The sequence below is a fragment of the Panthera leo genome, chromosome E1 (genome assembly GCF_018350215.1).
Source record: "Panthera leo isolate Ple1 chromosome E1, P.leo_Ple1_pat1.1, whole genome shotgun sequence".
Lineage (NCBI taxonomy): Eukaryota > Metazoa > Chordata > Mammalia > Carnivora > Felidae > Panthera > Panthera leo.
This window is the reverse complement of record NC_056692.1, coordinates 5822079-5836019: the sequence shown is the minus strand read 5'-3', so window position 1 is coordinate 5836019 and position 13941 is coordinate 5822079. Positions and strand designations below refer to the sequence as shown.

General features: G+C 49.1%; 1 protein-coding gene across 1 annotated transcript in view; it reads right to left on the bottom strand.

Moving 5' to 3' along the window:
• Nucleotides 1-13941, bottom strand: part of DNAH9 (dynein axonemal heavy chain 9) — a 333822-nt gene that overhangs the window by 85419 nt on the left and 234462 nt on the right. The window contains exons 50-52 of the mRNA XM_042917480.1: nucleotides 13133-13558; nucleotides 5229-5348; nucleotides 2337-2525 (exon numbers count right to left, since the gene is read on the bottom strand). Coding sequence (XP_042773414.1) covers nucleotides 2337-2525; nucleotides 5229-5348; nucleotides 13133-13558 — 735 coding nt within the window. The remainder of the gene's footprint in view (nucleotides 1-2336; nucleotides 2526-5228; nucleotides 5349-13132; nucleotides 13559-13941) is intronic.

The window sequence follows — 13941 nt, the reverse complement described above, 5'->3', positions numbered from 1 at the left end:
TCAGAAATAAACATTAAAAAAAAATTTAAAAATAAAAATTTTTTTTTAATCTTTCTTTTTGAGAGAGAGACATACAGTGAAAGCGGGAGAGGGGCAGAGAGAGAGGGAGACACAATCTGAAGCAGGCTCCAGACTCTGAGCTGTCAACCCAGAGCCCGACGTGAGGCTTGAACCCATGAACCGTGAGATTGTGACCTGAGCTGAAGTCAGATGCTTAATCAACTGAACTACCCAGGTGCCCCTTAAAGGAACCATGTTAGAGTGCACGATTCAATGGCATTTGGTACCTTCACAATGTTGTGTGACCATCAACTCTATCTGGTTCCAAAACATTTTTCTTCATGCCAAAAGGAAGCCCCGTCACTCCCTTGCTCCCCTCTGCCCCCCGGTTCCCAACAACCACAAATCCACTTTCTATGCATTTACCTACTCTGGATACTTCACATAAATGGAGTCCTAGGACAGGTGACCTTTCGTGTCTGCTTTCATTTAGTGGGATGTTTGTGAGGTTCACGCACACATGCCCCTTTAACCTCTCTGTGCCTCTGTCCTCTGTGGTCTGTCTTCCCAGTTACCTGAGGAACCCCTGTCCGATCCCTCCCCTTTCCTTTAATCTCACTCACGAGGGCTGCAGATGGCCAGTACTAAAGCATCCTTACCCTGGGGATCAGAAACGTATTTCAAGACCATTTTGTGCACGAAAAACATTCTCGTGAGAAGAAACCCATAGGTCCCCCCCACCCCGTTCCCGACCGCCAAAGGGGCTACAGCACAAGAGTGCCTACAAACGCCAAACCAAGCCAGAAAAATCCCCGTTAAGCTGCCACTGAGCTCCCCATCTTTATTCACTCAGTTGATGACTGCCCTTTTAATAATTTCCTTTCTCGGGGCGCCTGGGGGGCTCAAATGGTTAAGCGTCCGACTCTTGGTTTCGGCTCAGGTCATGATCTCACGGTTCATGGGATTGAACCCCAGGTCGGGCTCTGCCCCGGGAGCAAGGAGCCTGCTTGGGATTCTGTCTTCCTCTCTCTCCCTGCCCCTCCCCTGCTCACTCTGTTTCTCTCTCACACAAAATAAATAAACTAAAAAAAAAAAAAAAACAATTTCCTTTCTCATGGTGTTCAAGATCAACGACAGCTTCATTTTTATTTCCTAGTACCATAATAGTATGTACGTGTGTATGTATTTCCATAACAGTTTTTAAACCACAAATCATCAAGTGAATGAGCCTTTGTGAGCTGATTTCTGCAACCAACCACCACTAGACAATATGGGTTTTATGTTCTGGGTCTCTACCTACAGATGCATTCTGGAATTCAACTCTTCCTGTACATGGTGAACTGTCCGGCTGACTCTTACCGCAGCCAATTTTCGTGAACCTAGTCTCCTCCACCGTCCGGACTGGGACCTTCCTGCGGCCATCCTGGCCTTTAGGGAGGACACACAGGCTGATGCCTCGGTGAACATTTGTGGATTGAGGACTACGAGTCATGGGAAAGTGGACAGGATTAGGAATTATTCTGACTGTCGGCTCTAGAACCCCTTTCGATCAGGAACCAGCATTTCCCCACTTGGCCATCTCAGGAGAGGGGGAAGGGCTGGGAGCTAGGAGGACGGGCCGACTACACATGACAGAAGGAGGCAGAAGGGTTTGCACAAGGGGGTCCATGAGCCACGGGCACAGACTGCGCAGCCCTGGGATCCGGTGACAAGGTGCGTTGCAGATCTGGGAAGGGAGCCTTGGGCCCCACTGCGACACTGCCATTTGGCTCAAGAGCAGGGGCAGTGGAGGCAACTCAGGGTGCTTTTGGGGACTCTTGGGATTCGCAGTTTTGAGACAGCCTGCTGGGCAGTGGACCAGAGTGCCCACAGAGAGCCCAATTAAAGGGGAGAGATGCGGGGCGCCTGGGTGGCTCAGTCGGTTAAGCTTCCGACTTCGGCTCAGGTCACGATCTCGCGGGTCATGGGTTTGAGCCCCGCGTCGGGCTCTGTGCTGACAGCTCGGAGCCTGGAGCCCAACTTGGAATCTGTGACTCCCTCTCTCTCTGCCCCTCCCCCGCTCATGCTCTGCTCTGTCTCTCAAAAAATGAATAAATGTTAAAAAAAATTTTTTTACAGGGGAGAGGCACTGTCCTCAGGTGGCCCAGAGGGCAGTGGATGGCAAGGCAGGGCACTGTATGGGAACACGGCTGCACAGGTCTCCCTCCCAGACCCCAAGATCACTAGGGGACGCTCAGGTGCTAGTGGTGGAAGCACGCAAGAAAGAGCTAGAAGACCTTATTGCCAGGAGAGCTCCCTGGCTGTAGAGCTGTAGGAGAAATCCAGGCTGTACACACCTTTAGCTGGCTTAGGTAGGGTCGCCAGGTGCCGTCCATGAGGCTCTGCCGATATCCCTTCGTGAAGAAGCCGAGGTACGAAACGAAAGCCGTGGTCAGAAGCACGTCTCCGCAGAGTTTGCTCTCCTGCTGTCTCAAGTTCTGCACGGCCTCTGCCCACCTCACGTTCTCTGAGGCCAGTCCCCTCACCTGTGGTTTCAGAGAGCAGAGAGGACAGGCGACGCATCATCCCACAGGCTGCATACAGACCCCGGGACTGAGTCACACGGGACGCACGGTGCTCGTCTGCTGGCAGCAGTCTCGGGACGTCGTTCAGGTGGCCCTGTGGATCCACGGGGAGTCGCACATTTTTGGGGAACGAGACCCTGTTCTGTTCTGTGCTATGTGTTATTGGGGCTGTGGATGGATTACAGGGTGTGAACGCGGGCTTGGAGAAAATTAAATACGACCGTGTCGGTTAATCACTTAGCACAGTGCCTGGGATGCAAACATACTAGAAGCTCATGCACCTCCCCCTCTCCTCTCCAAATGCTGGGGAGAGGAAAAGAAATAAAATCAATCCCACGCGCTATAAATAATTCACAGTGGGCGGGGAGACAGACATGGTAATGAAGGCCCAGAGTCAGAAGTACTGAAACATGGCCGTGCGTGAGGCACCAAGATGGCGGAACACGTCCTGACTCTGCCCGCCCCGCTTTGGTATGGCGCTCCTCTCCCAGGGGGAGCCCCTCTCTGGGGAGGAGGGGCCTCCTTTCTACAGTAGGCATCTGGTAGAGCTGAGTCTGTGTTGTGACTGACCCTTTTTCCTTCCTTGAGAGATGGCATCAGAGAGCATCACAGCTGGAAGAAACGTTAAGGATGTGCCAGCCCAACCATTCCCATGCCCAGTTTTTAGGTGACACGGATAAAGACCAGTAAGTCTCTCCAGAACCTCTAGGTCGGTAGAGACAGGGTTGGTTTCAGAGCGTGTACACCCTGCCTGCCTCCCAAGAGGTTCAATTCAGAAAACTCCCGGGCCAGGCAGAGAAGGCCGTGCTAAGTTCTGGAAGCCAAACAGAAAGCAGAATGGGAGGCCAGCTGGGAGGTCTGGACTACCTCTTGCAGAAGAGCTGTCTCTACACTGAATCGTTCCGTTAAAACCATCGTCCCAAAGCTACTCAACAGCAGGTGAGACAGACAACGGCACAGATGCATGCCTTTCTTCCCGGAAGCCATGGCTCATTTCAGTCATGGTTGTGACTCACTTCTCCCTAAACGAGAAAACCTGGCTCTGTTTTATAAGCAAACGGTGGCTGGAATAAACATAAAAAAGGTATCAGTTCTACCATTGGAGAGAAAGGTGTTGTGAAGGCTCTCCATTGAAGAGAAATCATACCCCGTGGACGGTGCCTTCCAGGATCTTAGCTGGTTTATGAGGAAACATATAAGCCGCAGGGGATTAAAAAAGGCAATGAATACTGACACTCTTTTCATCAAGAGTTGGTGTCTACAGGGGCGCCTGGGTGGCTCAGTCAGTTGAGCGTCCGACTCCGGCTCAGGTCATGATCTCACGGTTCGTGGGTTCGAGCCCCGCATCAGGCTCTGTGCTGATGGCTCAGAGCCTGGAGCCTGCTTCAGATTTTGTGTCCCCCTCCCTCTCTGCCCCTCCCCTGCTCGCGCTCTGTCTCTGTCTCTCAAAAGTGAATAAAGATAAAAAAAAAAAAAAAGAGTTGGTGTCTATGTGCCCCCTCCCTGAACCCGCGACCAACAGAACGCAGTGGAAGTGATGTTGTGTTGGGTTTTGGCCCCAGGCCTTAAGAGACCGGGACCTTCTGCTTTCTGTCTCTGGGAGCCCTGGGTCTCCATGTAAGACGTCTAAGTACCCTGCTGGAGAGACCTTCCAGGGGCTCCTGCCAAGGTGCATGTGGCAAACCAGCCAGCCGCTGGCTGAAGAGTGCTGAGTGGCCCCAGGAGGCGCCACACAGGGCAGAGGACCCGCAGGTTGAAACCTACCCAGATTCCCGGCCCGCAAACCCGTGAGAGGCAATGAAATGGTTGTTGTGCTAAGCCGCTAAGTTTTGGGGGGGGGGGGCAGTCTGTTAGACACCCACGAGACAGGCACCCTGCTGTGACCCTCGGATTTAGTTTTGCAGGGAGGCTGGAGCCCGTGTGCGGGTGTTTGTGCACATGTACGTATAGGCAAGGTCACGCTCAGAAATGCTCAGGGTTGAGAGGTCTCCTTCTCTCCTGCTTCTCTCTCAGCTCCTCATCCTGGCCACACCCTCATCATTAGATGTTAGATGGGTAAGAGCTTCGGAGCTCACCTGTCATGCAGCTACCTTCGTCCTAGACCCCTTCCTCTGGCTGATGGCGCGTATAGGCACATCAGCATGTCACGTGTCACCGGCTGCCTGATAGGTCAAGGGCTCCCACCTTCCCTACTGATCCGTCTCTGTAGGAAAACTTTTTTTTTTTAATTAAAAAAATTATTTTAGAGAGAGAGAGAGAGAGAAAGCATGTGGGGAAAAGATGCAGAGGGAGAGAGAGAGAGACAGAGAATCTCAAGCTGTGACGAGTCCTGACATGGGACTTGAGCCCACGAACCATGAGATCATGGCCTGAGCTGAAGTCAAGAGCTGGATGTTCAACCTATTGAGCCACCCAGGTGCCCCAGAAAACGTTGGACGTTCAACCTATTGAGACACCTGGGAGCCCCAGAAAACTCTTTTGAGCACACCAGGGTGTGCGTTCACACTTCTCAGGATCTGGTCCCCGCATCCCAGCACATTTAAATATTCCCCCCCGCCCCCCAAGTCAGAGCATCGCTAAGCTGTGCTCTATTTTGCACCTCTGTGGCACCTGACAAGCTCGGATAATATGATCAAGGCTCAGGCTGCTGGGGCTCACACTCACTAGGCGATTTGCAAGGGAGATGACGCCTGCGGTCGCTTCGGCTTCTTGCTGACATCTGAGCTTGTCTGCCGTGGCTTTCTCAAACTTGGCTGTGAGTTTGGCCAGGTTTTCATTAAGGTGCTGTTGAGGAAGGAGCATGAGGTCGATCAGTAATTCCAGCCTGAGTCACCTCTAGTGCTGCTGAGACAGATGCATGTGTCGGTGATTTTTAAGGAAGGCCTCCGGGGGGAAGGTATAAGGGGCTGAGGAAGGCTGGGCAGAGAAGGAAAGGAAGGGAAATCAGGGGTGATCTTGGGGGAGAGTCCGGGTGGACGTCTAGATCGGTCCTGACCCAAGTGAGAGGGCTGAGTTTCCCACCTCAGTGCAGAGCCAAGGTGGGGGGGTGGTGACAGACATAGAGGGGGGTGCATAAATTCTCTCTCTCCTTGTAGTGGGGGAAAATGGGTTGCAGGAGCCTATCAACGAAGGCAAGGGCTGCTGTTCAAAGCAAAAGTGCACCAAAGGCTGGGGTGGCCTGAAAATGTTCAGGAGGATCCCGGGGGTCCTGGAGGGAAGCACACTGTGCCTGGGGCAGCAGGTCTGTGGTTTGGGATTGGGCTGTCTGCAATCTAAGCCCTCCCCTTGCTTTACGGTCTTAGGATTACAGCTCACTTTTGCTTAACCTCATCGATTCTCTCCAATGATCCTGAAGTCAAGGAACGTTTTATAAAAAGACATGGTTTTAAGGTTTTCTAAATTGATCAAGAATTTAGAATCGACGTGCATAGCTTCTGTTACCCCTGGATTACACATTTGCATTCACAAAGACACAGGGACACGGGGCACAGCCCTCGAAGTATGTCTCAGGTCACCACGATAATGGAGTCGGGCTGCCTTTTTGGCCATTACCAAGTCACAAGAGAAACCACTCACGGGCCAAGTTTATACAGCCAAGCAGTTGGAAAAGCACGTGGTGAGCTGTGCGATTAATGATGGCAGACTGGCCACACTCACTTACCTCCTCCTCTCCCTGAGGCTTGCTCTAAAATAATTATGCAACAATTGAAAATGTCACATCCTTAACACTAAGCAATTGTTGAGGGTCATTGGAGGGGGAGGGATTCCAATAGATTTATGGCAGACTGGACTCGTAGAGGAGTGGAAAGTTCCAGAGCAGGGCACAGGAAGCTGCAGTACAGAGTGGGCCTCAGTTCGCCAAAGGGGATAGGCACTGGGGATTTGGAAACGTCAGGTGTGATGGGGTGGGATGCTGAAAGCAAAAGGGTTTATTGGAAGCTTACTGATCCTCTACCCCCATCTCCACTCTCATGCTCAGTGTCCAATGCCACCAGGCATCCGTGTCACCAGCAGGACACTCAACAGCGGCAGAGAGAAGACGCCACATTGTGGCATATGGGATGTAGCCAACAGAACTCAACTGATCCCCAAAACGAGTTCTTCCAGTGAGCCAGCTCTGCCCTTGCCTACAGAGCTCTCACCAGATTTTGAGTTCTTATAAAACACAAAAGACAAAAAGGCATTTGATGAAGCCTGGATTAAGGTAAACAAGAGGGCAATAAAAGCAACAACCTGAGACAAGAGGTAACGTCAGCCACAAAGAGCACAAGAAAGCCTAAAATCCTTCACGATGAGTTTCTTAGGAAGATTCGAGATGTCTCATCCATAAAACAAGAAGAGGATGCTAGTAAAAGGAACAGGGAACACAAAAGCGATTGTGGAAATTATTATTATCGTTGATGTAAAAAAAATAATAAATTCAAGGGAAGGGGCCCCGTGGGCTCAGTCGGTTGAGTGTGCAACTTTGGCTCAAGTCATGATCTTACAGTTTGTGGGTTCGAGCCCTGCATAGGGCTCTGTGCTGACAGCTCAGAACCTGGAGCCTGCTTCGGATTCTGCATCTCCCTCCCTCTCTCTCTCTGCCCCTCTCCTGCTCACACTCTGCCTCTCAAAAATAAACAAACATTAAAAAAATTTTTTTTAATTCAAGGGAAGAGTTAAAAGATGAATTTGAGGAAATTTAGAAAGAATAAGAAAACAAAGTGACTCTGAGAAAAAACATAGGACTCATCAGAAGGTCCAACTTCCAACAAATATGCGTTCTAGAAAATACGATCAAAAAGGAAACAGAAGGGAGAGTCCTAAAGAAAAAAGACAAAGTAATTTTCTGGAGTGAAGGAAAATAAATCTCCCTGAGCCAAACACAATGAATTGAAAAAGCACGGCAGCTAAGCACATCCATACAGAGTTTCAGACACCAAGAATAAAGAGAAAGATGGAAACACTTCCAGAAAGGTGGAAACACAGTGCACTGGCAAAGGAATGGGACCCTGACTGTTCACCAGACTTCTCACCAAAGAAAGGGATAAAGCATTCAGGGTTGTAAAGAGGAGAAAATTAGCATCAGAATTCAATACTCTACAAAATTGTCACATCAGTTTAAACATTTTTTTAAATGTCTATTTACGCTTGAGAGAGAGAGAGAGAGAGAGAGAGAGAGAGAGAGAGAAGAGACAGGATGTGAGTGGGGGAGGGACAGAGTGAGAGAGGACACAGAATCTGAAGCAGGCTCCAGGCTCTGAGCTGTCAGCACAGAGCTCGATGTGGGGCTTGAACTCACAAGCCATGAGATTATGACCCGAGCCCAAGTCGGATGCTTAACCGATTGAGCCACCCAAGCACCCCAATTGGGTCAGTTTAAAAGTCAATTAAAGGCATTTCCAGACTGGGACCCTTCATAAAATTTACCTCTTAGTTAACATGTCTGAGAAAGTTACTTAAGAAGGAGCTACAGCAAACAAGAAATCAAGGAAGGAGAAGGCAGAGGTTCTAGAAGTCCTTGGAACCAACCCAAGAAAGCAGTGAATGTGTTTAATCTCCAACACTGATTGGGGTTTGGAGATGGGGACAAGAGAGAAAGGTCTTGGGAGTAAAAACGGACTTGACAGAATATTGGATTGCATGGAGATTTTAATTGAGGCTAGGGGTGCCTGGGTGGCTCAGTCGGTTGTTTCTGTCTCTTGATTTTGGTTCACGTCATAATGTTGCAGTCGTGAGATCAAGCCTTCTGTCAGGCTCTGTGCAAAGTGCAGATCCTGCTTGAGATTCTTTCTTCCACCTCCCCCCCCCCACACCCCTTCCTTGCTTGCGTTCTCTCTCTCAAAATAAAAAGTAAACTTTAATAAAAGAGTAATTGAGGCTATACAAAAGGAATTAATGGCAGAGAAAAAAAATAAAGGCAAGTAGAAACTCCAGGGGGAGGGGAAAAGATCGTATTAAAAAGGAAACGTGTTAAAAATAGAAACTGTTTTAAATAAGAAGCATAATCAGACCTATAAATACCGAGAACAAAGTGGTGGTTGCCAGAGGGGAGGAGGTAGGGGGATGGGCAAAATGGGTGAAGGGGAGCGGGAGATACAGGCTCCCAGTTATGGAATGGGTAAGTCATGAGAACAGAAGGCACAGCATGGAAAATACAGTTGATGATACTGTAATAGCTTTGTATGGTGACAAGTCATAACGACGCTTGTGCTGAGCATAGCAGAACATACAAACTTGTCTAATCACTATGCTGTCCACTCGAAAGTGAATGTTAACACTGTGGGTCAACTATCCTCAAAAAAGTTGTTTTCTTTTTTCTTTTTTTTAAAGTGTCTATTTACTTTGAGAGAGAGACAGAGTGCATGAGGGGAGCAGGGACAGAGAGAGAGAGAGTCAGAGACACAGAATCCGAAGCAGCTCCAGGCTCTGAGCTGTTAGCACAGAGCCCCACACGGGGCTCGAACCCATGGACAGTGAGATCATGACCTGAGCTGAAGTCGGAGGCTTAACCAACTGAGCCACCCAGGTGCCCCAAACAGAATTGTTTTATTAATCTTTTTGGATCATTCAACGCTTATGTATAGAAATGGCGATTTTTGTGTGTTCATGGTATATCCTTCACGTTTTCAGAATTTGTTCATCAGCTCACATAGCATTTTGTGGTTGTTACCAAGAAATAGCAAATGAAAATTTCTACTGAAAAAAGGACATGTAATTCTAATGTATCAGTTAGATCTGCTATGAACAATATAGGTAGGTTCATAGAATATAATTGGAATTTACTGATTTTTCAACTTTTCCGATCAGGGAACAGAGCATGGGGCCCTTAATTTTTGGTTGCAGAACAGAATGAAGTCTTGGTGACTCAAAAGCAAAAGTTAACAATCAGTAATGATAACAGAAGCTGGGAGGGAGGAGGGAGGAGGTCGGGGGAAGAGCTGACGGAAAGGGTAATCATCCTTTCTTGAAAACTGAGGGTTCCTACGAAGCTGCTTCTGTGTGAGAGGGCAAGAAACAAAGGTCACGTCAACCGAAAGAAGTTGTCGTGATGGTATCATTGGGGAGACGTGGGGATGAACACCTTAGGGCCTCATCTAGCACAAAGTCAACTGCCTGCATAAGGTCCATCAAGTAACAGGATGTCTCAACTGACGAACGGATAAAGATGTGGTTTATATATACCACGGAATACTACTTGGCAATGAGAAAGAATGAAATCTGGCCATTTGTAGCAACGTGGATGGAACTGGAGAGTGTTATGCTAAGTGAAGTAAGTCAGGCAGAGAAAGACAGATACCATATGTTTTCACTCATATGTGGATCCTGAGAAACTTAACAGAAGACCATGGGGAATGGGAAGGGGGGAAAAATTACAGAGAGGGAAGGAGGGAAACCATAAGAGACTCTTAAATACAGAGAACAAACTGAGGGTTGACGGGGGGTCGGGGGGAGACGGGAAAGTGGGCAATGGGCATTGAAGAGGGCACCTGTTGGGATGAGCACTGGGTGTTGTATGAAAACCAATGAAACAATAAATTTCATAAAAAAAAAAAAAAGAAACAGGACGTCAGCCCAGCACACAGGTGGAAGTCAGAAGTTCAGATGAGCAGAGGTCAGGGAGATGATGTAAGCTGGTCAGATGAGTCTAGCACTGGAGGGGTTTGGGGAAGGCACTGGTGGGGACTACGACCAAACTGGACTGGATGGCGATGGCAAGGTGCTACTCAACTCCAGGGTCAGTTCATGATATTTTAGAATCTTCTGATCACTTTAAGACTGGCCGGAAATCAGATTTTTACAATGATCTCCTGTAGATTATTTATTTATTTATTTATTTTTTAACCTTGATTTATTTTTGAGAGAGACAGAGACAGAGTGTGAGCTGGGGCGTGCCAGAGAGAGAGAGAGAGAGAGAGAGGGAGACACAGAATCTGAAGCAGTCTCCAGGCTCCCGGCTGTCAGCACAGAGCCCGACACGGGACTCAAACTCATGAACTGCGAGGTCATGACCTGAGCCGAAGTAGATGCTTAACTGACTGAGCCACCCAGGTGCCCCTTATTACTATTATTTTTATAAACTGTAACATTAGTATATGCTCATTATAGAAAGAAAGAAAATGCCAATAAGCAAAACTTATTCAAAATATATCTCCCCAAGGGAGCCTGGGTGACTCAGTCGGTTAAGCATCTGACTTCGGCTCAGGTCACGATCTCGTGGTTTGTGAATTCGAGCCCCGCGTCGGGACCTGCTCTGACAGCTTAGAGTCTGGAGCCTGCTTTGGATCTTTGGACCCTGTGTCTCCCTCCCTCCCTGGCACTCCCCTGCTCACGCTTTCTCAAAAACAAATAAACATTAAAAAAAACTTTAAAAAATATACCCCCCCAGGTATAACTACAACTATTTGTGTTTTTATGTATTTTATAATCTGTTTGGAAAAAAATTTTTTAAACTGTATCTTGGATAGAACATTCTTTACTTGGAATTATCCTAAAATCCTAAAAATAAGTCTTGGGGACTGGAGAAGTCTGCTCATGGCCACCGTGGCACGTAGGAAGAATTTCCTCGCCCGGGGTGGCCCTTCACATTAGGGGTGGATGTCAGCTCCTCACCTCTGTCATTAGTGGGGGAGTTTTCAAACTCTTGGGACGCTGACAGGAGTGTGGATAAGCAAAGGATGGGGAGAAGGTTGTTAAAAGCAAAAATACATTTTTTTCCCCCAAAAAACACTTTGGCAGAAGAGCGGTGCCTTCCTAAGGTAGCCAAGTATTTGAAAGCTCTGCTCGTTGCTTTCACACGTTGAGTGGGCCCATCATGCGAATGTTGGCTACTGAATAGGTATAAACATTTTGCAAACATTCCCTCTGCACCAAATGTTCCTTTAGTTAAAATAACTGGAGTAAAGAATCCTTCAAAATGCAGTTCTTAACACTTTTCTGGGAGAGTCTGCAGAGTATGAAAACCGTCAGGACGCTTTCCCCCTTAACCATCAGTCCTGCGGACGTCAGGGTGTTACGCACCTCGTGTTCTTTGAAGAAGGGCCATCGTTGTGGTGATTATCACCTGCTTTGAGTAGACGGGCCCGCAACACGTGGATTCATAAGGCAAACATACAGAGATTAGCTGCTTTGCTTTAAAGCATCTTTAGAGAGAGACTGGTCGCAAGGATCTTTGAACTGGCGCCCTGAGCCGTAGAATTTGATCTAGTCTGCCATCTTGCATCTCATGGTCTGTAAAACCCTTTCTTATCATCGTCATGCACTTGTTGTAAGAATCTTATGTGCCTGGAACGCACGTGGAGACGTGAAGGACCCAGGAAGTGTTTTGGATTGAACTTGGTCACGGGAATGACTGATCCCCAGCACCTGGGCACGCCTGTGAGCGAACACAGGGGGCGGAAGGAGGAGGAAGGACAGGAGAGGTGGTGCACCGATAGTTGTCGTGACCAGGGCAGCGCGGCGGCCTGAGCCCCTGGGCGTGGTCCCATGGGCTCTGCGCGCACGCTGTCCTTTGGTCCTCACTGTGATCTCGTGAAGCGGGATGTTACTGTGTCCATTTTACTTCAGGAAACTTAAGTTTGGGCACTCAATTTTTTTACTTAATTATTTTGAGAGAGTGCGCACAAGCAGGGGAGGGACAGAGAGAGAGAGAGAGAGACAGAGAGAGAGAGAGAGAGAGAGAGAGAGAGAATCCCAAGCAGGCTCCAGGCTGTCAATGCAGAGCCCAACGTGGGGCTTGAATCCATGAACCCTGAGATCATGACCTGAACTGAAACGAAGAGTTGGATGCTTAACCAACTGAGTCACCCAGGCACTCATTAAGTTTGGGCACTTTGAAGGCCTTTCTAAAGGTCACACATCCGTAAAGGGCACAGCCTGGACTGGATGGTCAACAGCTCTGCCATCCTGTGGGACTTCGATTTCTACCTTTGCTTTGGTGGTTTCCGTTTTAAGGGCAAAGGTGAAGTTCAAGGGGAATCTCTCTCAAACAGGTGTCAATCCAAGATTACCCCATCCCCCAATCCTGAGCGTGGCAGATGCAATCAAAAAATCCACAAGAGGTTAATAAAAGCTAAAAACCCTCACAGTTTCGTATTTATGGTCAAGGGACCACCCGCCCAAATGACATTACACTATCCGCTTTTAAAAGCTTCCAGAGAATGGTGCAGGTGACCTAAAACCAACAGTCTAGTGGATTTGTCTCGTGTGGACTATACAGTAGCTGAGAAAGAAAAAAAATCGCCTCTACTGAGAAATCAGGAGCTTTTGCATCACACTGTGGTTTTCCTGCCTCTCTCTCTAAAAATCAGGACACTCAGGGGGCGCCTGGGCGGCTCAGTCGGTTAAGCATCCGACTTCGACTCAGGTCATAATCTTGTGGTCCGTGAGTTCGAGCCCCACGTCGGGCTCACGGCTGACAGCGTGGAGCCTGCGTCAGATTCTGTGTCTCCCTCTCCCTCTGTCCCTCCCCTGCGCTCTCTGTCAAAAAGAAACAAACATCCAACAACAACAAAAAATTCGGGACGCACAGGTGCTGGGAAGTGGGGGAGCCTGCCCAGAAGGGCTGGGGGCACTCTGGCCTCACTTACAGTGATTTTGGCTTTTATGGCTGCCAGCTTCTCCTGGGCGGCGGTGAGGTCCGAGGTGGCTCTGCTCAACGCCTGGCGCTTGGGCTCGACGTCGCAGAACACCTCGTAGAACTTCACGATGTTGATCACCCAGGAGCAGAGGCCCGCAGCCGCGTGAGACTTGGTGGCCACGAACTCGGGGTTGAACTCTGGGTCCTGCAGATACGGCCTGATGGCCTTGAGGCAGTTCTCGTGAATGTTCTCTTTGTCGAAGTTGACGAGGGAGTCCAGGAAACTGTCCACTTTGGCCATGCTGACCTTCGCGGCCTTCCAGCTCCGGTCCTTGGGGACCTTGCCCCCGGGGGCGATGAGGGTCATCACCGCGGCCGTGACATTGCTCACTGCCAGTGGCGGGGTGCCAAAGGACTTCAGCTCCGTCAGGTTGGTCTGAGGAGAGAGGAGGAGGTTGTGAGGGGCGAACAACCGATGGGCTTCCTATGTCCTGGGCCGCTAATGGGAGCGGGGCTCCGGAGCGATCAATCTGAACAGGCTGCTTCGAAGCCTGCCGAGCCCTCTGAATTTGAAATGTCATGACTCATCAAAAAGGCACCAAAGCTGGTCTCCGGTGGCTCCAGACTTCCCGAACGGCTAGCTGAGGCTCAGCTCTGTGTGTTCGGCTCTTTAACAGACTCGCGGCCCATTAGAGACGCACGATTATTTCACATTCAACAGAAAAAGAGAGGGATGCCAACGCACCCTGAAACGGGCAGCCTGCCATGAATAAGAGATAAGGTTATTATAAATTAATTTCCATCCTGGATGGAAAAGAA